Raw genomic sequence first — 27303 nt, forward strand, 5'->3', positions numbered from 1 at the left:
ATTTTACTTAAAAATCTACAATTCTAGCTTCTTTTGAAAAGATCATGATTAGTAACCCTGGAACCAAAGCCATACAACTGATAAGAAAGAGCTGCAGTTGTCCCTAAAACAGGGCACTTGCTTTCTAGTCCGTCACAGCATCACCCATTTCTTCATTTGTGGTATCTTTGTCAATTGTAAATTTTACTTAGGCATGATCTACTGTGTCTACCAATTTAAGATTCGAAATCAGTCCTTGTGAAAGAATAGCTAATCTATCCAGATCTGTTTAAATTTTCATCTTCTATATGTAGTAATTGGAGAAGGAAATGGCCACCCACTCCAGTATTCTTGCCTGGAAAAATCACATGGACAGAGGAGCCTGGTGAGCTGTAGTCCTTGGGGTCACAAAGAGTCAGGCACGACTTAGTGACTGAACATGTATAGTAATTGAGTGAACTGTAGATAATTCGATTTTTTTGTAGTTTGAGCATTTTTCCATAGGTTCAATATTCTTGCAAATAATGTGATAAATTGCGATTTCATTCAATTTTCTTTATTCAGTTCCACCCTCACTTCAGCTTCTTAGAGGATGAAACATCTGCTTTCTAACCTAGGGCCATTTTCTTTGCATATTTAAAGAATAATTAATGTTTGTATTTTTTTTTTCTATTTACAGATTGTACAGAAAATATCTAGATCTTTAGATAACAACAATTGGCATAGCTTTACCATAAGCAAAATTATCTCAAGACAAAACAAAAATGTAGTTGAGTGCCCTCATTTTGTAGCTAAAAAATATAGTGCACTGTGGGACTGGGAAATTCTCCTTGCTGTTCAGTAGCATTTTACAATCAACACCTCTCCCCTTTTCAGGATATCGAATCCCTAACAGGAGGGCTGACTGGTTCTAAGGGGGCTGATCCACCGGTAAGTTAGATTCTTCATTAAATTTAACTATTGACAAATTGAATTATGTACATACCAGATCATCAGGATTACTTGTATACAAGTGGTTGTACAGGTAACTTTTTCGAATAGGTTCTTTACAAACGTTATAGCTATTGCAATAACTAATATAAAAATGTGAACTTGCTTCGAGGTGTCATATGGTCTTTTAAAAAGTTTTAATAATTCATAAAATTCATCCCTATATTGACTCTAAAAATAAGAATGAAAGCTTCATCAGAACGTATAAACACTTTGCATCCTACTAATGCGCTACAACATCAGTTACAACATTTTGGAACTTGAGAGTTTATTGTTTCAAATAAGTGTATGATTTTGGTTGCAATATACTTTCTTGTTACTGATGGAAAAAAACACAATTTTTTTCAGGCCATTTTTTTCACAGTGTTGATTCTTGATATCATTTCTTTCCTACTTTACCCAGGAAATGCATGAAATTTTTAGAAGAATATTATTTTTAGACAATAACAAGAGATTAATAGTCTGATATTGGAACACTGTAGTCTTTTATGTGATGTCTGATCTCAGAAAACATTCAGTAAAGTAACATTCCTGTGATTTCACGCTTCAGGCACAAACAAGTTCATGGCACTATCTCAAGTGATAAAATTCAGTGTATTTCAACAGATAGCCAATGTATAATTTTTTTTTTTCTTATCACTGCTTCCTTTTCTCTTAGCTCTGTGAGGTTTAATGTGAAACACAATCCTGTGTTATCAATTTTCAGCTATACTTCATCTAGGCATCTACCTGAAGTCCATAATTAAATTAAGACATGACTGAAGTGTTAAAGAAAGCTAACTGTAGCTTTTTCTCTCCTGTCTTACTCTCATGTATCTCCTGATGCTGTCTAATCTTTATCAGATTCCTCCTAAAGTAGGCTACACAACGTATTTTAGTCCATTCCTGTCCTTTTAGTTTCATTGTCTGAATTTATGCAGAAAGAAAAATGTATTTTCTTCAGATAGCTGCTTAAATTTAGTCTCTGAACCTATTATACTGAAGCATAAGAAAAGATGAAATGTAAGTCAGCCCAGCAAGTATATTATGACAGGATTTTTGGCCAGTCCTATCCACCTCCAATTTGATTGTTTACTTCGCTGCTCATTTTCTGGAGAAGGCAATGGCATCCCACTCCAGTACTCTTGCCTGGAAAATCCCATGGACGGAGGAGCCTGGTGGGCTGCAGTCCATGGGGTCTCAAAGAGTCGGACCCGACTGAGCAACTTCACTTTCACTTTTCACTTTCATGCATTGGAGGAGGAAATGGCAACCCACTCCAGTGTTCTTGCCTGGAGAATCCCAGGGACGGGGGAGCCCGGTGGGCTGCCGTCTATGGGGTCGCGCAGAGTCGGACACGACTGAAGCGACTTAGCAGCAGCAGCAGCAGCATAGCAAGTAGTGGAGGTCCCTGCTTCTGTGATGCAATTCCACCCTGCTGCTTTGCATTATGTTTGTGTATAGCATTCCCCTTTTATTAGAAGAATAAGTCCATTCCCTTTAAAATACCTCCCCTCACTGTTCACTGATTCCTGAAAGAATTCTGCAATTAGAGATAAGTTGGTTTTAAGAGGATTTGTCTCCTGTTCAAAAATAAACAAAAGACCTCTCTTCTACATGTGGCCATAAAACTCTTACCTGCTATTTTCATGTTAAAATAAGTTAATCACATCCTTTCAAGACGGCAAATTACAAAACATGGAAGATTGAGCCAGCATTAAACCCTCGTTATTAAAAGAAGCCACTGTAGCCAAAAGGTCACAGAAAGGAAAGTTGATGACCTGAAGGCAAACTTAACCAACTTCATTTCTAAGCGCTAAAGTGAAGTGAACATGTGTCTGTGTTTTCTACTACATGTTTGTCTTCTCTTTGGACATAATTTATAAAATCATGAGGACAGAGATTCTCTCTTGGCATCTCCTACCATGAAGATGTGTTTATTTTATAACATTTTGTAGAGTGGAAATTCATCACACAAATGTCATTGTATTTAAGAGCTTAGACAATCTAGGGTGTTAACAGTGTACATATATTTACTGTTTCCCACTGTTAAAGAGATATCCAAAGCATATTACCAAGAGCTATGTAATAAAATCACTTTTTAATATTCTATATAGCTTATAAAAGTAGTCCAGATATGAAGGTGAAATGATAATAATGTCTACAGTTGCTTCAGTCATTTAAGACTTGAATTGAGATACCGTTTTTGCACCCAGAGTAGAAAACCGAAAGTCAGATTAAATCATACATAACCTAAGTGCATTTGAAGTTTCATATTACTTTTTTCTTTCTTTAAAAAGGGTCTTTATAATAGATTTTCTAAATACTATTATTCATTATCCATTTCTAAAATTATGTATTTTTAATAAATGTTTACCGTGTATTACTAAAGCCATTCTGTGTTGAAATTTTCATTGGTAAGAAATTCAAGGTCTTATAATTTTTGCTCATTGAACAGAGTAATATAAAATGTTGAATGAATGATCTCTCACAGGAATGCATAGCTGTGGAGTAATAGCTTTACCAGTGTAATAGAAATACCAGATACATCTTTAAGTATGAGTGTATTTAAAGCTTGAAAAATTTTCTGTGAATGGATATAAATATTATTTCTGAAGCATTAAAAAAGAGAATGTTACATTTTTTCATATAGAAAGCATATATAAAAATTTTTGTCAAATTTGCAAATGTGTTTATACATTTGCATATCTGGTAAGAATAAATTTGTGTAACTCTAGGAATTTAGTTTGCATTGATATTTTTAACTCCAAATGTTAAGGAGGTATTCTGAAAATTCAGTAGTCTCAGTTGTAATTCTAATAATGAAAGGGAAACTGGCTCATTCATTATTTTCAGGGAACAAGTCAAGATGTTTTATAATGGTTTTCTTCTGAAAAGAATTTTGGGAAGTATGTTTTTAAATAAACTGGACAGCCACTGTTGCTTCATATAGAACTTACAGATTTTTCTAAACAACACAATTATCTTAGACAAAATGTCTTCTATCATTGAGAAAAATATTGCCTATTATGTTAACTTAAAATTATCTTTGAAAAATTGTATCAGATATTTTATATTCTGCATATATTTTTCATTCACAAAAATTAGACCACAGATTAACCTCTAGTGTAAGCACATTGCATATATTCACATATAGACATAAGTAAACTTCTTAACAGTAAAAAATCTGCCTGCAACATGGGAGAGCCAGGTTTGATCCCTGGGTTGGGAAGATCCCCTGAAGAAGGGAATGACTACCCACTCCTGGATTCTTGGGGCTTCTGTTATAGCTCAGATGGTAAAGAATCTGCCTGCAATGCAAGAGACCCAAATTCAATCCCTCGGTCAGGAAGATCCCCTGGAGAAGGGAATGGCAACCCACTCCAGTATTCTTGCCTGGAGATTTCCATGGATAGAGGAGCCTGGCAGGCTACAGTACATGGGGTTGCAGAGAGTCAGATGTGCTGCTGCTGCTGCTGCTGCTGCTGCTGAGTTGTTTCAGTCGAGAGTCCCCGTGGACAGCAGCCCACCAGGCTCCTCCATCCCTGGGATTCTCCAGGCAAGAATACTGGAGTGGGTTGCCATTTCCTCCTCCCAGTCAGACATGACTGAGTGACACACCCATATAAAATAAAGGGAAGACAAATAGATCATTAAAATGTCATTATTAAATTAAATAGTGCTTTTTAAATACACCATTTCACCATATTGTTTTAAATTTTAAATATTAAAAATGAAAAACTTGTGAAATGTTAGATGTCAGGAATGTCTCACATTATCAAATTGTCAGGCCCTCAAGCCAGCCGATAGGAAGGTCAGGGTAAGATCTAAACAACTCGGTTTCTGATGGCCAAGGGGATTTTGATGCTGAAAATCAGGTACAAAGCATAAACGGTTCACCTGCTACACCAGCTGAACCTTGTATCTGGAGAGCTGAGGCTATGCAGGGCCATGTAGAATCAGCAGTATGACAGATCTCTGTCTTGTTTTGAGCCCATGAGCCAACGAGGCAGAGGTTTTGGCCACCCCTTGGCCCAAAAGCTCGGTACGTCTAAGTCTGCAGGGGAGATTTAGTAGCTAAGCTTTAGCCACAAAAGTTAAGTTTAGTGATAACAGAGCTAAGCAGACTAATGTACACAATGAGAGGAGTTTCTCTTTGTCATTTGGTTTAAGAAATGTTCTTACTATTTATATGCTGATATAAACCAGCTATTCACTTTCTTATTGTTTCTGATTATTTTTAAGAGTTAATATGGACAAAATCTAATAAAGAATAATGTGAGAGAAACCCTAGACAGACTATGTGAAACAAATTTCTGAGCACACTGGTCAAATGTCAAAGTGTCCTGATAGTTCAGAGTGCTATGATCAGTGTTTGAATTAAGTCCACGCCATTGCCTAACCCAGGACTTAAACAGCAGTGCTGCTGGGGCTAGTCAGCTCCTCCCTTAGTTTCTTTCTATTTGTTACCTTGGCGGAATAAGATCTATACATTTGCTTCCTACACAACTTAGTGTTTTAATTTTTCTAAGCTTCCTTTATTCAAATGCTACTGCTTCTCTTTATTTCTAGAGTATGGTGAATAAGTGACTATCCATCTAATCTGTATCCTTAGCTTGATATGCACACTGTCCTGAACATTCTCCATCTGTATTAATTTTTTTCCCACTGTGGAAGCAGAATTGTACATTCCATATTTTTGTACTTTCTGTTCTCTTTTTAATGGTCTTCCTGATGGTTCTTAGCAATTTGAGTAAACACGCCACAGGACTTAAAACCAATTCATTTTCCTGAGGGTGCTGTTTAGATCAGGTTATATATTTTTCCGATTGTAAATAGCATTAAAATTTTAAAGTTTCCAAACTGATTTTATTTTGATTATTCAAAAAATACCAATGTTCTAATCACTTGCTTCAAAAGATAAGGCAATGCAAAATGTGAGTTTGAATTGTGATCTAATTTAATTTCTTTCACCTTGAACATTCTATTGCTTTATTACTTACTTTCATGTCCTATTTGTTTAGTCAGATTTCAGTGTATATTTTTTTTTTTCTTACAAAAGTTTATTCTTAAATGTACAATAGGTTCCAAGACAACACTTCATTCTAGCTATAGGTGGCAACAGATATTACGGCAGGGAATCCAGGTGTTTAAATAGAAATGGAACTAAGGGTCATCATTGCCTCAGGCACAAGGAACAGCTTACTTTTTGCCAGATTTCTTAATTCCACCGGTGGCCAGGGGGCCTTTCCCCGCGGCCTTTGCTTTTAGCTCCTCAAGTTTCTTCTGCTCCTCCTTCTGCTTCTGCTTGAATGCCTTATCTTCCTCGTCCATCTCCTTGGCTTCCTTCTTGGGCTGCTTCAGGGGCTTCTTCTTGCCACCTTCACGGCCCGACATGGTGCCTGCCGCCCCTTCCCCAGACCCTGCCACCGGAAGCGGTTCAGTGTATATTCGAGTGCACGCTGTGTGCTAGACGTTTACTTAGATTTTGGAAATACTGTGGTAAGCAATTCACAGTTTCTTTTTTCAGCATCTTATAATATAGTTAAAGAGACAGGTTGGTAGAATAATTACAATGTAATGTAAGCACAGGTTGAAATGAAAGTAAGTAAGACGATCATGTAATCCAAGTTGGGAGTAAGAGGTGGCTGGAGGATCAAAGAAGGCAAATAAAAGAAAACAAAGTCTAATTGTAGAATGAGTTGAAGTTTTCCAACTGAAAAAAGTCAAGCATGGAATTTTAAATAAGGAAATACTATATGTGTAAGTGAAAAATTAAAAAATAGAGTGGCTAGGGCAATGGAACCCCACTCCAGTACTCTTTCCTGGCAAATCCCATGGACGGAGAAGCCTGGTAGGCTGCAGTCCATGGGGTCGTGAAGAGTGGGACACGACTGAGCGACTTCACTTTAACTTTTCACTTTCATGCATTGGAGAAGGAAATGGCAACCCACTCCAGTGTTCTTGCCTGGAGAATCCCAGGGACGGGGGAGCCTGGTGGGCTGCCATCTATGGGGTCACACAGAGTCAGACATGACTGAAGTGACTTAGCAGCAGCAGCAGCAGCGTATGAAATAAGCTGGAGGATGGTAGGTGGTGATGAGATAGAAGGTAAAAGATAACTCAGGGCAAGAGGAAGCAATTCCATGGAAAAACATTGAGCTCTGTACTAAAGAACATGAGGACCCGTGAAAGTCTTTAAATAGGAGAGTCACTTAATCAGCTCTGTCCTTTAGAAACAATTTTCTGGCTCTACTGAAGAGAGATTTAGAGAAAAGCTGAAGCAAGAAAGCCATTGAAAGAGGCTCTTACTGTCATCCCAAGGACAGATGATACAAATCATCATGGTGACTTTTTTTTTGGTCTTGTCCCAGTACATTATAAAACTAATTGAGGCACTATCTCAGGGGAAAGTCAACATTTTATTTTGTTAAAACATTAAATTTTTAGTTTGAGCCTATCAAGTGACAGTGAGAATGGAGGGGAATAAACTGATTCATGAGCTATTAAGGACTTGATGAACACAGGGATAGGTGGTTGGTTGGAGGGAGGAGAATAAAACTTCAGGCTGAATGAGAATGAAACATTCAGGCAGATTTTGAACTTTCTAATTTGGCAATTTAGTGAATAAAGGTACCATACATAGAGATAAGAATCCTACTGGGTGGAGCATTTCTGGAGAGGGGATTCTGAGTTCAGTTTTTCATACATTAAATTGAGGTATCAGAGTTGGGAATATATAAATGATTTTGGAATTTAAAGGTCAGATATTATTTATAGTCACTGATTTGAACATGTAGAAGTTAGAATAGTTGAATAGAATAGAACATGTGAAATAGTTGACAAAATATTGGAGCTGATGAAATCTCTCCAAAAAATGTATTCTTTTTTTTTTTTGAACTAATAACCAAAATTCATCTTTTTAAAATTTATTTTTAATTGGAGGAAAATTGCTTTACAATGATGTTTTGGTTTCTAGCATACAGCAATTCAAATCAGTCATAATAATATATTTATCCCCTCCATCTCAAGCCTCCCTCCTCTCCCCCTGACCCACTCCTCTAGGTCATCACAGAGTATCAGGCTGGGCTCCCTGTGTTATGTAGCCCAGCCCCTTCTCAAGAGTTGTCCGTTTTCCACATGGTAGTGTATATGTGTACTTCTTTCTCAAGTCCAATCGTCTCCTTCCCCTACTGTGTCCACAAGTATGTTCTCTACATCTATATCATCATTGCTTCCTTGCAGATAGGTTCATCAGTACTTAAAAAATGTATTCTTAAAGAGAAGATAAGAGAATTCAGAATAAAGCCCTGAGTAAGAAAAGTATTTAGAGATCAGAGGAAAAGTAAAGGTAAGAGGAAGAAAAAAAGAAAAAACAGAGATGATTACAAGGAAAGAATACCAGAAAAATGTGCAGTTATGCATGCCAAGGTCACAAGAGGCTGGCGAAAAGGATTTTTAGCAGATTCATGATGTTGAGAGGGTACAGGATGGGGAACACGTGTATACCTGTGGCAGAGTCATGTTGATATATGGCAAAACCAATACAATATTGTAAAGTTAAAAAATAAAATTTAAAAATTAAAAAATAAATAAATAAAATAACCTCTCTGGAAAAAAAAAAAAAAGAGTTCAAAAACAGAGTGCCCCATTAAAAATTAGCAATAAGAGGATAAAGGGTGGTCTGCTATTTAGCTGCTAAATCTTGTCCAAATATTCTTCTCTTCTTGTCTAACCCCATAGACTGTAGCCGCTAGGCCCCCCTGTCCATAGGATTTCCCAAGCAAGAATACTAAAGTGGGTTGCCATGTCCTTTTCTAGGGGATCTTTCTGACCCAGGAATCAAATCTCTTTCTCCTGCATTGGTGGGTGGATTCTTTACTACTGAGACACCAGGGGAGCCCAAAAGGTGTTCTGCTGCTGCTGCTGCTAAGTCGCTTCATTCGTGTCCGACTCTGTGTGACCCCATAAGACAGCAGCCCACCAGGCTCCACTGCCCCTGGGATTCTTCAGGCAAGAACACTGGAGTGGATTGCCATTTCCTTCTCCAATGCATGAAAGTGAAAAGTGAAAGTGAAGTCACTCAGTCGTGTCCAACTCTTCACAACCCCATGGACTGCAGCCTACCAGGCTCCTCCATCTATAGGATTTTCCAGGCAAGAATACTGGAGTGGGTTGCCAATGCCTTCTCCGAAAAAGTGTTCTAGGTGAGAGTAATTATAGTGGAGTAACTCAAGTAGGATCTAGTTCATTTCCAAGGCAAACCATTCAATATCACGGTAATCCAGTCTATGCCCCGACCAGTAACGCTGAAGAAGCTGAAGTTGAATGGTTCTATGAAGACCTATAAGACCTTATAGAACTAACACACAAAAAAGATGTCCTTTGCATTATAGAGGACTGGAATGCAAAAGTAGGAAGTCAAGAAAAGATGTCCTTTGCATTATAGAGGACTGGAATGCAAAAGTAGGAAGTCAAGAAACACCTGGAGGAACAGGCAAATTTGGCTTTGGAGTACAGAATGAAGCAGGGCAAAGGCTATTAGAGTTTTGCCAAGAGAATGCACTGGTCATAGAAAATACCCTCTTCCAACAACACAAGAGAAGACTCTACACATGGACATCACCAGATGGTCAACACCAAAATCAGATTGATTATATTCTTTGCAGCCAAAGATAGAGAAGCTCTATACAGTCAGCAAAAACAAGACCGGGAGCTGACTGTGGCTCAGATCGTGAACTCCTTATTGCCAAATTCAGACCTAAATTGAGGAAAGTAGGGAAAACCACTAGACCATTCAGGTATGACCTAAATCTAATCCCTTATGATTATACAGTGGAAGTGAGAAATAGATTTTAAGGGACTAGATCTGATAGAGTGCCTGATGAACTATGGATGGAGGTTCCTGACATTGTACGGGAGACAGGGATCAAGACCATCCCCAAGAAAAAGAAATGCAAAAAGGCAATATGGGTGTCTGAGGAGGCCTTACAAATAGCTGTGAAAAGAACAGAACTGGAAAGCAAAGGAGAAAAGGAAAGATATAAGTATCTCAATGCAGAGTTCCAAAGAATAGCAAAGAGAGATAAGAAAGCCTTCCTCAGTGATCAGTGCAAAGAAATAGAGGAAAACAATAGACTGGGAAAGACTAGAGATCTTTTCAAGAAAATTAGAGATACCAAAGGAACATTTCATGTAAAGATGGGCTCAATAAAGGACAGAAATGGTACAGACCTAACAGAAGCAGAAGATATTAAGAAGAGGTGGCAAGAATACTCAGAAGAACTGTACAAAAAAGATCTTCATGACCCAGATAATCACAATGGTGTGATCACTCACCTAGAGCCAGACGTCCTGTGATGTGAAGTCAAGTGGGCCTTAGAAAGCATCACTACGAACAAAGCTAGTGGAGGTTATGGCATTCCAGTTGAACTGTTTCAAATCCTAAAAGATGATGCTATGAAAATGCTACACTCAATATGCCAGCAAATTTGGCTGACAGTAAGTCAGCAGTTGCCACAGGACTGGAAAAGGTCAGTTTTCATTCCAATCCCAAAGAAAGGCAATGCCAAGGAATGCTCAAACTACCAAACAACTGCACTCATCTCACACGCTAGAAAGTAATGCTCAAAATTCTCCAAACCAGGCTTCAACAGTACCTGAACTGTGAACTTCCAGATGTTCAAGCTGGATTTAGAAAAGACAGAGAAACCAGAGATCAAATTGCAACATCTGCTGGATAATTGAAAAAGCAAGAGAGTTCCAGAAAAATAACTATTTCTGCTTTATTGACTATGCCAAAGCCTTTGACTGTGTGGATCACAATAAACTGGAAAATTCTGAAAGAGATGGGAATACCAGACCACCTGACCTGCCTCTTAAGAAGCCTATATGCAGGTCAGGAAGCAACAGTTAGAACTGGACATGGCCAGGTTTGGTGCATGATATAGGATGCTTGGGGCTGGCGCACTGGGATGACCCTGAGGGATGATTTCGGGAGGGAGGTGGGAAGGGGGTTCAGGATGGGGAACACATGTACACCATGGCAGATTCATGTTAATGTATGGCAAAACAAATAAAATATTGCAAAGTAAAAAAAGAAAAGAAGAAGAACTGGACATGGAACAATAGCTGCTGCTGCTGCTGCTGCTACTAAGTCGCCTCAGTCGTGTCCAACTCTGTGCGACCCCATAGATGGCCTCCTACCAGGCTCCCCTGTCCCTGGGATTCTCCAGGCAAGAACACTGGAGTGGGTTGCCATTTCCTTCTCCAATGCATGAAAGTGAAAAGTGAAAGTGAAGTCGCTCAGTCGTGTCCGACTCTTAGCGACCTCATGGACTGCAGCCTACCAGGCTCCTCCATCCATGGGATTTAACAGGCAAGAGTACTGAAGTGGGGTGCCATTGCCTTCTCCGATGGAACAACAGATTGGTTCCAAATAGGAAAAGGAGTACATCAAGGCTGTATATTGTCACCCTGCTTATTTAACTTATACGCAGAATACATCATGAGAAATGCTGGGCTGGAAGAAGCACAAGCTGGAATCAAGATTGCTGGGAGAAATATCAATAACCTCATATATGCAGATGACACCACCCTTATGGCAGAAAGTGAAGAAGAACTAAAGAGACTCTTGATGAAAGTGAAAGAGGAGAGTGAAAAAGTTGGCTTAAAGCTCAACATTCAGAAAACTAAGATCATGGCATCCAGTCCCATCACTTCATGGCAAATAGATGGGGAAACAGTGGCTGACTTTATTTTGGGGGCTCCAGAGTCACTGCAGATGGTGATTGCAGCCATGAAATTAAAAGACGCTTACCCCTTGGATTGAAAGTTATGACCAATCTAGACAGCATATTAAAAAGCAGAGATATTACTTTGTCAACAAAAGTCCATCTAGTCAAGTCTATGGTTTTTCCAGTACTCATGTATGAATGTGAGAGTTGGACTATAAAGAAAGCTGAGCACCAAAGTATCGATGCTTTTAAACTGTGGTGTTGGAGAAGACTCTTGAGAGTCCCTTGGACTGCTAGGGGATCCAACCAGTCCATTCTAAAGAAGATCAGCCCTGGGTGTTCTTTGGAAGGACTGATGTTGAAACTTAAACTCCAGTACTTTGGCCTTCTGATGCAAAGAGCTGACTCATTTGAAAAGACCCTGATGCTGGGAAAGATTGAGGGCAGGAGGAGAAGGGGAGGACAGGGGATGGCTGGATGGCATCACTGATTCAATGCACATGAGTTTGGTGAACTCCAGGAGTTGGTGATGGACAGAGGCCTGGCGTGCTGCAGTTCTTGAGGTCCAACGAGTTGGACACGACTGATCGAGTGAACTGAATTGAACAATAGGAAGATAAGAATTGGATTCTGCTGTTAAGGAAATAATTGCAAAGAGTTTAATTATGAAGGAAGTGAAAAGAAATAATAGCCAACATTAGAGATGAGCTTGAGAAATTGTTTTAAGGAGAGAAAATTTGAGTGTGTTGAAGCCCATAGAAAGCTCATAGAGAGGGAAAAGAGTTTTTGAGACAAGAGAAATTAATAGGTCACTGGATGAAGCAGAATAAGATGGACTCCAGGGCATGTTATATAGAAAGAGCAATATCAGTTCAGATGTGAAATAAGGGTAGAAAAAATTATGGAAACTGATGCAAACATTTTTTTTTGGCGGGGGGGGGGGGGGGCGGGGGGGTGGCTCTTATAAAGCTGAGATAGTTTCCATTGAATGGCTTCTATTTTCCCCACATTGTAAAAAAGAGCTAATTAGCTGACAGTGGTGGGGAGATGATGAGTTAAGATAGTTCAAGAACATAGAGAAGATATATTTAGCCTTTGTGGATTGCAGAAGAACTATGCAAACCATAGATGGATTAGTGGAAAGTGTTAGGGTCTGCTTGTTGTAGGTAGTGAATTTGTACTGGTTACAAATATGTAAAGCTGTGTTTGCTTTTGCTTCAACAGTGCTCTGTAGCTCAAGTATGGGACAGGGGAATGCCTGCAGTCATTTTGATTTCAGATTGTTGTTCTGACAGGCAATTACTGTGGAAGACCAATGAAGCAAGGTAATTGAAAGCATTAGCAAGAATATCATAAAGTCTAAGCTGAGTAAGAATTGCAGTGAATATAGGAAAGGATCTCAATAAGTTGAGAAACCAGTACAGTGAGGGTAAGGTGTTACAAGAGAGTAGGATGCTTGATTTAAGCGCTATAAGACCAAAACATTCCCAGGTGCTGGTAAGATCCAGATTGTGGTCATGGAAATAGATGAAGTATAGAGGGCATGAAGTTCATTGGAACTGATGACATCACGGAACTGAGAAGCCAGTTTGATGGATTATTTATGTGGACCCTGCAATCTTTTTTACCCATATTTACTCCCTTGATAATCCTAACCTATTTTACAGTTTAAGTGCCATCTAGACACTGATAATTGAATAATTTACAGCTCTAGACTGATCACTTCCCTGAACTTCAGACTTGTATAATCCAACTAAATATTTGACATACCTATTTTTATATCCAATAGAAATTTAAAGCATAATGGATTAAAAACTGGAGCTTCTGGTCTTCTCTGTCAGTTTCCACAAATCTGCATTTTACCCCTAAAAATGAATGTCTATTTCATACCACTGTTTCCAAAAGTCAAAACCTTAGAGTCATCCTGTAGGTTTTGTCTTCATAATTTATTCATAATTTAACCAATTTTCACCACCCCTACAAAATTACTGCCCTGGTATGAATCACCATACTTTCTCATATATCCTTTCTCAGCCAACGAAGCAAGATAAATTTCTTAGAATATGTCAACTCGTGTTACATCAGGGCTTAAATCATTGTTGGCTTCCCATCAGAATAAAATTCCCAAAGCCCGTGGGGTAGTTTCTAAGACCCTTCATGACTTCTCTCCTTACAAAGTCTCTAGGAACTCAAGTCGTAGCTTCCTTTCCATAGTTCATTCCACTCTGATGGCACCAACGAGTTTCTAGCCCTTTACAAGGGCATGCTGTTGCCATTATTCCTTCTGCTTACCGTGATGTTTCCACAGATACCTGCTAGGCCTACTCCCTCACTTTCTTTAGGTCTCTGTTCAAAAGCTACTTTATCAGAGAGATCATCTAATATTCTTTTCTCTGCTCCTATGTGCTTATTGTTTGTTTTCTTGCTGGGAGAAATATCAATAACCTCAGATACGCAGATGACACCACCCTTATGGCAGAAAGTGAAGAGGAACTAAAGGGCCTCTTGATGAGAGTGAAAGAGGAGAGTGAAAAAGTTGGCTTAAAGCTCAACATTCAGAAAACGAAGATCATGGCATCTGGTCCCATCACTTCATGGGAAATAGATGGGGAAACAGTGGAAACAGTGTCAGACTTTATTTTTGGGGGCTCCAAAATCACTGAAGATGGTGAGTGCAGCCATGAAATTAAAAGACGCTTACTCCTTGGAAGGAAAGTTATGACCAACCTAGATGTCATATTGAAAAGCAGAGACATTACTTTGCCAACAAAGGTCCATCTAGTCAAGGCTATGGTTTTTCCTGTGGTCATGTGTGGATGCGAGAGTTGGACTGTGAAGAAAGCTGAGCGCCGAAGAATTGATGCTTTTGAACTGTGGTGTTGGAGAAGACTCTTGAGAGTCCCTTGGACTGCAAGGAGATCCAACCAGTCCATTCTAAAGGAGATCAGTCCTGGGTGTTCTTTGGAAGGAATGATGCTAAAGCTGAAACTCCAGTACTTTGGCCACCTCATGCGAAGAGTTGACTCATTGGAAAAGACTCTGATGCTGGGAAGGATTGGGGGCAGGAGGAGAAGGGGACGACAGAGGATGAGATGGCTGGATGGCATCACCGACTCGATGGACGTGAGTCTCAGTGAACTCTGGGGGTTGGTGATGGACAGGGAGGCCTGGCGTGCTGTGATTCATGGGGTTGCAAAGAGTCGGACACGACCAAGCAACTGAACTGAGTTGAACTGAACTGAATTATAATAAAAGCTCCGTGTAGTTAGAGACTGTCTCATTTGTTCACTATTATATTACAAAGATCTGGAAGAATACCGGTCATATGACTCCATCAATGTATATTTGCTGAATGAATAAGAACACAACTCAGATACATGATATATATGATCATATTTGTGTGCTTAATGTAATAACTCTAGCAGAATACTGCATGGTGAAAGGGATTGAGCCTGTTATAATAATTCTGGAATCAGATTACAGGAGTGTACTTCACAATATGTTAGTGGTAGCAGGAATTAAAATAGTAGAGAATAAAAACCTTACAAAGGCAGTATTAGTAGAATCTTCCAGTGGGAAAAGATTAAGGACTCAAGGGTAACTTCGAATATTGACCATTGGGAAACATAATGGCAATGCCAAAGCATAAGGATATATTTGGATATTGAATATCTTATTTGTCTCATTTAATATCACTAAATATAATCCCTTTGAAAGCAGAAAATTCTGTCTGGTTTATAACTATACACTTCAGTGAACAAATGAATGAAGAAGAATCTAGTAGGTCTTCAGACAGAATTAATGTGAATCAGGTAATGAAAATTTTCAATAAATAAGAGAGTAAAAGAAAAGAAATGGAACTTTCATTGGTGGTTTAAAGTTATACTTAGGGCCTCAGAGCATAGTATCATTGGTGGTAAGTATCTCCACATTGTATGGAGTAGTGCTAGACATACTCAGCATGCGTGCGTGCTCAGTCACTAAGTCGTGACCCCATAGACTGTAGCCCACCAGGCTCCTCTGTCCATAGGATTTCCCAGGCAAGAATGCTGGAGTAGGTTGCCATTTCTTTCTCCACATCTTCCTGACCCAAGGATGTAACCTGGGCCTCCTGCACTGTAGGCAGTTTCTTTACCACTGAGCCACCAAGGAAGACCATACTCACCATAGACTTGTTAATTAATAATTACAGTAGTGTCAGTACTGCCACTGTGAATCACCACCTTTAGCCTCTCTAAGTGGTGACCAGACAGGACTTATTAGCAGAATTTCAGCTGGTAAGAATTGGTGCAGAGTTTTAACTCTCATGATAAAGAGAAGGGTGTGCTTCTCCTAAGCCAAATGAGAATGGACCCAGAGCAATGACTCGTGGAAGAAAGCAGTGCTATCTCTCTTTGGATATTTATTCAGCAGCTACATCAGCAGGCAATTCCGTGGGATATAAGGCAAGGGGGAAAAAAATTAATGTGTATCCCTTAGAGTTTGGAGATACACATAACAACTGAATCAGATGTTTGCTTCCTCTATGCAAATATGGATAAGGGATAGGAAAGGAAGAAGTTAATAACTTCATTTTAACTATTTAATTTATTAATATTTTAGCTAGTCAGAATAGGTACTTAAACTATTCGTGTCATAAATATGTAGCAACAATAATGAAAGTTCATATACAGGGATTTTATCATGAGAGAAATGTAATGCTCAGTGTAAATAATACCAGAAGATTTACATGTTAGGTATTTTCCTGTTTATTAATGCTTTATTGATTAGACCAATTTAAATATATGTATTTCAACACTAATTAATTAGAGGGTACCTTTGAACATGGTTTCCTGTATTCAAAGATTTGAATCATCTTAAATATGAAAGGGAGCAAAAAAGATATGAATTATAGACTAACATCCAAAGGTTGCATTAGAATAACACTGAATGTGGAGGCATTTTTTTTTTGAGATCTCTCAGAATATTGCTTCACTGGTGTTTTAATAGGATAAGAGACATTTTAGAAATGGTTTTTCTATTACAGGTGAAGTTATATGAGAAGCTGAGAGTAATAAAACAACTTATTAGAAATAAGGGTCATGTAACTTACTATTAATTTCTTATCAATCTATAAAAATAAAGATATAGTACTTGAAATTTAGGCAAAAGGGAGCAATGTGATATATGAGGCAAAAGCAACATGTTAATGAAAAAGGACATAGTAAAATAAATTAGGAACTTGCATTATTGCAAAATATATTATTTTTGTTAATAATAAAACATTGAACTATATATTAATATATACTCAGTTTTCTGATCATATAAAGCTTAATATGAATCATTTTCATTTACTTATCTTTGTTCCTTAAAAGCTATATAATAATTCTGTCAAAAATAGTAATATAATTTCAATTATAGATATTGTACATGTATTATGTTACTTCCCTAGTTGCTTTTCTCTTTCTCTTTATTTTTATTATACAGGAATTTATTTATATATGTGTATATTTATATATATATATACACACATTTAACTGTGTATATACATACATATTTATATATATATACATTTTAATATATATTTCACCCTACAAAAAATGGGATCTTTTTTTAGTTTCTTGACTAAACAAGGGGCTGGTTTCTAATTAGACTGTTCTTATCCAACATAATAAAGTGGAACTATTTTTATTCTTGATCAAAGATGCTTATAATTTAGGATGTTTATCTGAAAAGACAGATGGATGAATACAGCTTTATGCATGTAACTGCTCATTAAAATGTGAAACATATAAAATAAAAATAAAGTTTTATTTAGGAAACATATTTGTAATGCCTATTATGTGTGCAATACTATTCTCAGCACTTGAGAAGAAATGAAAGATACTAATTAAGCTCTATAGATTTTTGTACTTTAACTGGTTAGCAGTTGTTTCTTTTTAAAACATGATTGATAAGTGTAAAAATGGTACATAGATAAATAATTGCTTTTCTTTTAAATGGAAAGAACCATGGTAAGTGTGTCTGGAGGATTTTATTTTTACTTTTTGTAAGACTTATTTTGAGAGGTGAATGTTGAACCAAATCTTGAAGATCTAATTTGCATTTAATTAAAACCTTTATTTTGGATGGAAGGAATTAAGGGTCTGTCTTTCTCTTGTATCCAAAAATAGTTCAATTCTGTAGACTTCGGCAACTCATAAAACTGACTATATACAGTATATCAGTTTAAATGTAATTACTGAAGCTTAGAATATAAGATTTAAGGGGTCTGGGGTATTTTTTAACTATATATGTTTTTATTTTTTAGGAAACCCCAGACACCCTCCATGTGCCTGTGCAGCTTAATGGCTAAACACCTGTTCGGCTTCAATGAGATTAGGCTTCAGGCCAAGGGTTGTTTGGCTCTTCTCTAATAGAAGAGTCATAACTGCAAACAGTGAAAGTGAAAGTCACTAGGTCGTGTCTGACTCTTTGTGACCTCATGGACTATAGTCCATGGAATTCTCCAGGCCAGAATACTGAGAAGGTAGCCTTTCCCTTCTCCAGGGGATCTTTCCAACCCAGGAATCAAATTGGGGTCTCCTGCATTACAGGTGGATTCTTTACCAACTGAGCTATCAGGGAAGCCCATGACTGCACACAGCTGGCTTTCTTAAAAGGAGGTCTGGTGGGCCATTTCATATAACCTGAGACAATAGGATTTGCACAGATTTAGGGCTGCTGCTGCTGCTCTCCCAGGGATCCCAATGAGGTGATACTCCACCTCCTGTGGGAAAATGAGAAATGAGCTCATTTTCTGAGGATTTTCCCTTTTCTACCATTCAGTTCAGTTCAGTACAGTCACTCAGTCGTGTCCAACTCTTTGCGACCCCATGAATCGCAGCACGCCAGGCCTCCCTGTCCATCTCCAACTCCCAGAGTTTACTGAAACTCATGTCCATTGAGTCGGTGATGCCATCCAGCCATCTCACCCTCTGTCGTCCCCTTCTCCTCCTGCCCCCAATCCCTCCCAGCATCAGAGTCTTTTCCAATGAGTCAACCCTTCACATTAGGTGGGCAAAGTATTGGAGTTTCAGCTTTAGCATCAGTCCTTCCAATGAACACCCAGGACTGGTCTCCTTTAGAATGGATTGGTTGGATCTCCTTGCAGTCCAAGGGACTCTCAAGAGTCTTCTCCAACACCACAGTTCAAAAGGATCAATTCTTTGGCGCTCAGCTTTCTTCACAGTCCAAGTCTCACATCCATACATGACCACGGGAAAACCATAGCCTTGACTAGACGGACCTTTGTTGGCAAAGTAATGTCTCTGCTTTTGAATATGGTGTCTAGGTTGGTCATAACTTTCCTTCCAAGGAGTAAGCATCTTTTAATTTCATGGCTGCAGTCACCATCTGCAGTGATTTTGGAGCCCCAAAAAATTAAGTCTGCCACTGTTTCCACTGTTTCCCCATCTATTTCCCATGAAGTGATGGGACCAGATGCCATGATCTTCGTTTTCTGAATGTTGAGCTTTAAGCCAACTTTTTCACTCTCCTCTTTCACTTTCATCAAGAAGCTCTTTGGTTCCTCTTCACTTTCTGCCACAAGGGTGGTGTCATCTGCATATCTGAGGTTATTGATATTTCTCCCAGCAATCTTGATTCCAGCTTGTGCTTCTTCCAGCCCAGCTTTTCTCATGATGTACTCTGTACATAAGTTAAATAATCAGGGTGACAATATTTCTACCATTAGTATTCATCAAAACTTAGCAGGGTTAGAAACTGCAAACTCGTGGCTCCCCTTTTTCCTTATTGGGCTTCCAGAGGAGGCAGCATAAAGCTTCCTTGTCTTCTGGTCCTGTGTAGGAACTTGTGCCTCTATGTGAAAGAATACTCATCCGGAAGGAAAGCAACTTACTCTAGCTACTTCCCAGTAAAGATTATCTTTTTCAAATGAACACTCACGGAAACATGAATAAGCAAAATGTAAATGCTGAAATTACATGCATATGCTTATTTTTCACTTAACATTAGTTGCAACCACCAAAGGCACTTTAAAAAGGAATCTGATTATATGTTCATAATAAAGTTAATATTATACAGAATTCTTACTTTTCAAATAAAATCTGTGTTGTGTTAAGAACACCACATAATAGGAATCTGCCTCAGAGATGTATGATAGGCTATTAAATTGTTTTTGTAAAGATATATGAAGTTATTGGTATATAATTATAAAGTTATAAGTATTATGGGGAGGAAATGGACTTCCCTGATAGCTCAGCTGGTAAAGAATCCTCCTGCAGTGCAGGAGACCCCAGTTTGATTCCTGGGTCAGGAAGGTCCACTGGAGAAGGAATAGGTTACCCACTCCACTATTTCTGGGCTTCCCTTGTGGCTCACCTGGTAAAGAATCTGCCCACAATTTGGGAGACCTGGGTTCCATCCCTGGGTTGGGAAGATCCCCTGGGGAAGGGAAAGGCTACCCACTCCAGTATTCTGGCCTGAAGAATTTCATGGACTTTATAGTCCTTGGATTCACAAGGAGTTGGACACAACTAAGCAACTTTCACTTTCACTTCATAGGAAAAATAGAAGAGTTATAATATTAAAAATTTAATATTTGTCCAAAAACATTCATCAAGCTTCCCTGAAATTTGCAAAATTATCTTTTGTCTACATAATACATTCTCCAGATATTCTTTTGTTTTACTCATAGGAATATTTTATATTCTTATTGGAGTATGGTGGAAAGTTTTGTGGTAATGCTAATTTTTCTTCTATTTTTCCTTTTCTTCATCATAGATTAAAATGAGTAATCCACAAGTGACTATTTTTTCTTCTAGGAACAACATTTTTTGCAAAAAAAAAAAAAAAAGAGAATTTAAAATCTTAGTATGCATATCTAGAAACACTAAGTTTCATTAAATTCATATGACCATTCTCTAAAAGGCCAGATAATTCATTAAAGTTTGACATTACAAACAAGATCATTATTCTAACTTTTAAGTAAATTATGTAAGTAATTACATTAAATATAAGTGAAAAATAGTCAATGTGAAATAAAGATTGTCAGAAAAAAGTTTTTAAAGTATATGTAGTTTGTAAAAGAATTCTAAAATATAGAAATGAAGGTTGAAACCAAAATGATAGAAAAGGCATACCATAGAAAATGAGGTGACAAAATAAAGCAGGTATAACTACATGAATACCAGAAAGTGTAGTCTTTTATAAAGAAATACTAAATATAAAAAGAGAAACTTAAATATAAAAAAATGGTATACCAGGAAGATAGAAATTTTAAATGTTTATGTACATGATAACACTTAAAATATATAGAAAACAAAAATTAGCAGAAATAAAAGGAGAATAAAAATGTCCTCTGTCATGGTGGAACATTTCAATAATTCTTTCAATACCTGACTGAACAAGAAGATAAAAACTGTAAAGATAATGATAATTTGATCAATGTGATAAACTTTTCCTCAGTAATGTATAAAGAATTTTGCATTTTATTTCCCCAAACTGAACAAATATGGGTCTTACAGAAAGTTCAAAAAATTTTGAAGACATGAAACCATACAAAGTATGTTCTTTTATACTATCAGAATTACACTAGAAATATAAAAATGAAGTTAAAAGTGATAAATAGGAAGTACATAAGTTTTTGGAAAGTATGCTTTATATTTCTAATTAACTCATGGTCAGAAAATTCAAAGTAAAAATAAGAAAAAAATGTTGAATTCAGTGATATTGGACTACTACATACTGAAAAATCTTAGGATGAAGTTAGTTTCACCCCACTCCAGTACTCTTGCCTGGAAAATCCCATGGATGGAGGAGCCTGGAAGGCTGCAGTCCATGGGGTCGCTAAGAGTCGGACACGACTGAGCGACTTCACTTTCACTTTTCACTTTTGTGCATTGGAGAAGGAAATGGCAACCCACTCCAGTGTTCTTGCCTGGAGAATCCCAGGGACGGGGGAGCCTGGTGGGCTGCCGTCTATGGGGTCGCACAGAGTCGGATACGACTGAAGCGACTTAGCAGCAGCAGTGCCACTTAAAGACATATTTATATCATTAATATAGATTAGAAAAGATTAAGGCCCCAAATCAATGATCCAAGCATTATCTCAAGAAACTAGAAGTAAAACAGCAAGTAAAACCTAGGGTTTAGAGAAAGAAGGCAAAAATGAAGCTGCTGCTGCTAAGTCGCTTCAGTCGTGTCCGACTCTGTGCGATCCCATACACGGCAGCCCACCAGGCTCCCCTGTCCCTGGGATTCTTCAGGCAAGAACACTGGAGTGGGTTGCCATTTCCTTCTCCAATGCATGAAAGTGAAAAGTGAAAGGGAAGTCGCTCAGTCGTGTCCGACTCTTAGCGACCCCATGGACTGCAGTCCACCAGGCTCCTCTGTCCAAGGGATTTTCCAGGCAAGAGTACTGGAGTGGGGTAAAAATGAAGCTAGCAACAAAAATTAGTAAAGTAGAAATGTTTAATATAGAGTATAAGCAAAGCAAAACTTTTTTTTTAAAGAATTAACTGATTATTCCCTGGTGGGTTAGTAAAATTTAAAATAATGGAAGTTTGAACACAGTTTATGTGGGTTCATTTAAAACTGTAGATGAAATGAGAAAATTCCTAAGCAAGCACATCTTAACAATGTTAACCCCAAAAATAAAAAAGTACAAATACTTTGTATGAAAGTAATGGAATCTTCAATTAAAAAAAAAAATCTCGCAAAGAGAAATCCAGGACAAGATGGCTTCATCTGTGAATTATGTAACCATTTAAGAAAGGAATTGTACTATTAAAGTTCTAAGAGAAGAAGCACTTCTCAAGTTGTTTTATGAGGTATATCAGTTTCCTATTGCTGTATAACGGATTAATACAATCTAATAGAATTAAAGGAGCTTCCCTGGTGGCTCAGTGGTAAAGAATCCACCTGGCAATGCAGGAGGTGTGGGTTTTATCCCTGTTGTCAGGAAGATCCCCTGGAGAAGAAAGGGCAGCCCCCTCCAGAGTTCTGGCCTGTAGAATTCTATGGACAGAGGAGCCTGGCAAGCTACAGTCCATGGGGTAGCAAAAGAGCTGGACACGACTTAGCAACTAAACACACACAATAGGCTCAAAACAACACACATCTTATCTCAGTTTGTGGGTCAGGAGTCTGAGAATAGCTTAGGTGACTCCTCTGTTGAGGGTTCTAACTGGTTGCAGTCAAGTTGTGGGCTAAGTGATATTATTATATGTACATGTATGTATATGTGCATACACATATATAGACATGCATTTATATATGTATTTTATTTAATTAGACGCAAACTGTAGGCCCTGTAATGCTCAACAGTGGCCCTCATATTCATCCCTTTTGTCAACCCCCTGCAGTTGCTCAAAAAGAGGGTTTTATGGAAGGAATGAACATGGAAGCCAGCTTTGGATCTGTCTGTGATATAAGGCCAAAAAAACTTAAAGCAAAACATGATATATTAACTTAAAATGTTGGCTAGTTAAATGAAGCAATGCATAAGGTATGACATCATGGTATATCAGGAAGACAAATTTTAAATATTTATGTACACATTTATGTATACATGTTACTCTATGTCTTCTCTTATATTTATACATTTAGTGTGTGTGTATATATATATGTATGTCCATATATACGTATGTATTTCATATGATACATTTAAATATAGTATTGAAATTATAGATGTTTGGCTGGTGTTGTGAAGGAAACAACAGAATGGAAGACAAGACAAGGATGTTTTCTCTGAGGAAGTGACTTCAATAAAGAAGAGTAGTAGATGAATATTTGGGCAGATGTAATAACCTGAGGAGTGTAGTGGGTTAAATAATGTCCTCTTCTAATTCATGTTTACGCAACATCTTGGAATGTGACCTTATTTGGAAGTATAGTCTTTATAGATAGAGCTTAGAATTTTGAGATGAAAACATCCTGGATATAAAGTGGGCTCTAAATCCAGTCGTTAGTGTCCGTATGAGAAGAGGAGAGCACATAGAAAGACACAAGGAAAATGCCTTGTAAAAATGGGGACAGGGTTTGGAATTTGGCACCTATAAATCAAAGACTGCTAAGGATTGCTGACAATCACCAGCAACTAGGAGAGAGTCTAGTTAGAATAGATTCTCCTTCAGACTTTCCAGAAAGAACCAAAGCTGCCCAGTAATTTGATTTCAGCCTTCCGGCACCCAGAACTATGCATTTCTGTCATTTGAAGCTACCAAGCTTTTGGTCATTTATTATAGCACCCTTGGGAACCTAAGACAGGGATCAAGAGTGACAAAAGCTTAGTAAGTTAACAACAAAGTGCATTTGCTTGGAGTTGTTGCATTTGATTGGAAGAAGAGGCAATAGCATGGTCACGTTGGGTCTTACAGGAGTTTATTTCAATTGCTATAGGAAGTCGCTGTTGGTCAGTCACTCAGTCATATCCTACTCTTTGTGACCCAGTGCACTGCAGCATGCCAGGCTTCCCCGTCCTTTATCTTCTCCTGGAGTTTGCTCAAACTCAGGTCCATTGAGTCAGTGATGCCATCCAACCATCTCATCCTCTGTCATTCCCTTCTCCTCTTACCTTCAGTCTTTGCCAGCATCAGGCTTCTTTTCCAATGAGTTAGCTCTTCACATCCGGTGACCAAAGTATTGGAGCTTCAGCTTCAGCATCAGTCCTTCCAATGAATATTCAGGACTGGTTTCCTTTAGGATTGACCAAAGGTCAAGGTGCAGCCCAATGGACTCTCAAGAGTCTTCTCCACACCACAGTTCAAAAGCATTAGTTCTTTGGCACTCAGTCTTCTTTATGGTCCAACTCTCAGAGAGAAAATTACTTAAAACTTATGTGCTAAAATAACATGGTGGATGCTCTTTAAAACTGAGTAGAACAGGATAAGAATTAAAGCAAGAAGAACCTAGTAAGGGGATAGGATACCATGGAAGTCCAGGTTAGAGATGGTGGGAGTTTGGTGTGGAGTCATGGCAACCGAGAAGTAAAGCAGGCTGAGATATATTTTGAAGTTAGAACTGATGACTTACTGATGGATTGTAAGTACATGTTGAGTAAAAATTAGAAATGTCTTCCTAAGATATGAGCTGAGCTAATGGATACATGTTCATGAAATTTACCAAAACAGAGAGCGTGAGGGAGACAAATTGGGGAGGAGTGAGAAAGAAGGATGATTTTTAGCTTGACATAGGTGAGTTTTTTTTTTTTTTTGTATGGATTGAGATTTCAATTTCAGGGACTCCAGTATGTAAATAATATTGAAAGGCATGTGAATAGCTAAGGTCATTTAGGGAGAAAGTGTAGAGAGAGTTTTGTCCAAAAACTTTTTGTCAAAAGTTTTGTCCAAAAAAGAGTTTTGTCCAAAACACAAAAGTGTAGAAAGTTTTATCCAAGCCAAAACTGAAGAAAATTAGAGGAAAATATGCAATTTGTGTGTGTGTGTGTGTTAGTTGCTCAGTCGTGTCCAACTCTCTGGGACCCAATGGACTGTAACCCACCAGGCTCTTCTCTCCATGGGATTCTCCAGGCAAGAATACTGGAATGGGTAGCCATTCCCTTCTCCAGGGGATCTTCCTGACCCAGGGATGGAATCCAGGTCTCCTGCACTGCAAGCCAGTTCTTTACCCTCTAAGTCACCATGAAAACCCCAAAATATGCAATACAGGACCTTAAATAAGAAGCTTCCTGCTGGAAAATTTATGAATGTTTGTGAATGTTATAGAAATAGAGGTAAGTAGGGAACTAAGTTCTACCCACTGCTATAGTGACTATAGCAGATTTATTTGTGTATAAATAAGGTATTCATGAGTCAAATGATTCAACGTTTAGGACTGTTTGCCTATCATCTCAAGAATTTTCCTCAGTAACACAGTCAGAGTAGTCTCTGCCACTTCTGTGTTTTTAGTCCTTATGCTACTTTTTACTATTTAAGATGGGATAAGGAATTCTGAAACAAACTGCCAATGACATTTTTGTAAATCCACAAATCTAATTCACATTGCTTTTGATAGCTTCTATGAGCAATAAATTTCAGTAGTATCCTATTCTTAATTTCATAACCAGTTCAAATAGTAAACTTTAAAATGTTTACATATGAAATCCAAATGAAAAAAAGGTGGGTATAAACCTATACCCAATCCAAACTTTGGATCATCTATATGGTAGAACTGGTCTTTTACAGTCAATTTTTATGTTTATATACTGTAGAACTAGAATTGACCTCACAGACTGTATACCTTTACTTTACAATTAAGGGTGTCAGGATTCAGAAAGACAACCTTTCCATGGGGGTCATGTCTTGTTAGTGGCAGAAGTGGAACTAAGATCACTGGTTTTCTTTTGTCTGATCAAAACTGTAACTGGAAACTCTTCTTTGAAATTAATCTCAAGGGGATGCTTCCTTTAAAATGCCATATTAGATTTTAGTTTCATTGAGGGAAGCTAAATATTCTCTCTTTTGGAGAGGGAATATTTATTAAATACCGTGATTATATAAGATAGAAATAAAGTCTTAAGAAATGACCCTAGGGTTTAATCCCAAATTTTATCACTTTAATAAGTGTTTGGATTTTAGACCAGCTACTTATTCTCACAGAGCATCGGTTTTCTCATCTGTAAAATTAAACCCACATTTCACTGTTATGTGAGGATTTTTCATGTTCCTTTAGTAACTAATTAAGATTCTGAGCCTCTTGTAGCCTTCAATAGCACTATTAAAGTAACACAATTTTGAATCATCACCTTGGAAGCTGGCCTTGAGAGGAAGAATCAAGTAGAGGTTACTGGATAAACTCTGGCTTGTACTGATGAGTGATGTGAACAAATAATATACAATTTTGAATATTATTTTGAGCCTCAGAAAGGTGAAATGTAACAATATTCTGAGAGGCTTGAGGGAACTAAGTTGCGCTGAAGAAATAGCAAATTCACTCTTCTTAGCTCATATTCAAGATGGATGGATAAAAATAATCACTGTCATTATTCAACTTCTTCTTTCTTTCCTTCTTTCTCACTTTTTCTATTTTTTTCTCCTAATCTCTTTGCTTTCCTCCCTTCTTCCCCGATAGCTGAAGTCTAGTTAATAAAATATGCTTACTGTATGGCTTCTTTGTACTTAATAATGGAGATTTTCTAGACAGTTTCCATGTTGTACTCCAGCTTCCTTCTATTTCCAGAGAAGAACTTGTTGCATACAAACTTATATTCTTACTGTGTTTTCCTGCCATGTTTTTGCTTATGAATAGAATGCATTTTGCCATTCAGATCTTAACTCTTAAAACCTCTAAACTTTCAATAACTGAATTGCTACCACAACTTGATTGCTCATTTGATCATTTACAATATGCTGTGAAGCCTGCATTATGTCTCTGAGCACTATGCAAATACAGAAAAACTGCTTCCCATTGGAATTTTTAAATAAAGAGCACCACCTTGTGGGAATATATGCTTATATGTACTGGAAGACAGGAATATTAATAATGGTTCATTTAAAAAACAGTGCTTGTAATTTGTAGTATACTAAGTTATTAACATAGAAATAAAACCTCATGCTTTTTCCTAAGGAAAATTTAAAAATGGAAAGATAAAATTAGAAAAATTTTATTTTAACCATATAAAATAATTTTATTGTACATC

At 37.7% G+C, this 27303-nt stretch overlaps 2 protein-coding genes across 22 annotated transcripts in view; one reads left to right on the forward strand and one right to left on the reverse strand.

The window, feature by feature from the left end:
- PPFIA2 (PTPRF interacting protein alpha 2) overlaps nt 1–27303 on the forward strand; it is a 507997-nt gene that overhangs the window by 104847 nt on the left and 375847 nt on the right. For 16 of the 21 annotated variants that reach the window (XR_003511286.1, XM_027543253.1, XM_027543239.1 and 13 more), the window contains one exon: nt 856–909. The exons of the other annotated variants lie outside the window; for them this stretch is intronic. Coding sequence is in view for 15 of the 16 variants with exons in the window: in XM_027543253.1 (XP_027399054.1) it covers nt 856–909 (54 nt within the window). In the remaining variant the exon portion in view is untranslated. The remainder of the gene's footprint in view (nt 1–855; nt 910–27303) is intronic. 21 annotated transcript variants of the gene reach the window in all.
- LOC113893324 (translation machinery-associated protein 7) lies at nt 5990–6390 on the reverse strand. Its single transcript, XM_027543269.1, has one exon. The coding sequence runs from the start codon at nt 6343–6345 to the stop codon at nt 6151–6153; it is 195 nt and encodes a 64-aa protein (XP_027399070.1). The 5' UTR covers nt 6346–6390; the 3' UTR covers nt 5990–6150.

Source organism: Bos indicus x Bos taurus, chromosome 5 (genome assembly GCF_003369695.1).
Source record: "Bos indicus x Bos taurus breed Angus x Brahman F1 hybrid chromosome 5, Bos_hybrid_MaternalHap_v2.0, whole genome shotgun sequence".
Classification (NCBI taxonomy): Eukaryota; Metazoa; Chordata; class Mammalia; order Artiodactyla; family Bovidae; genus Bos; species Bos indicus x Bos taurus.

Bases quoted from the DNA above. Each gene is read 5' to 3' on its own strand.
- LOC113893324 (XM_027543269.1), bottom strand. From the start codon at position 6,345: ATGTCGGGCCGTGAAGGTGGCAAGAAGAAGCCCCTGAAGCAGCCCAAG.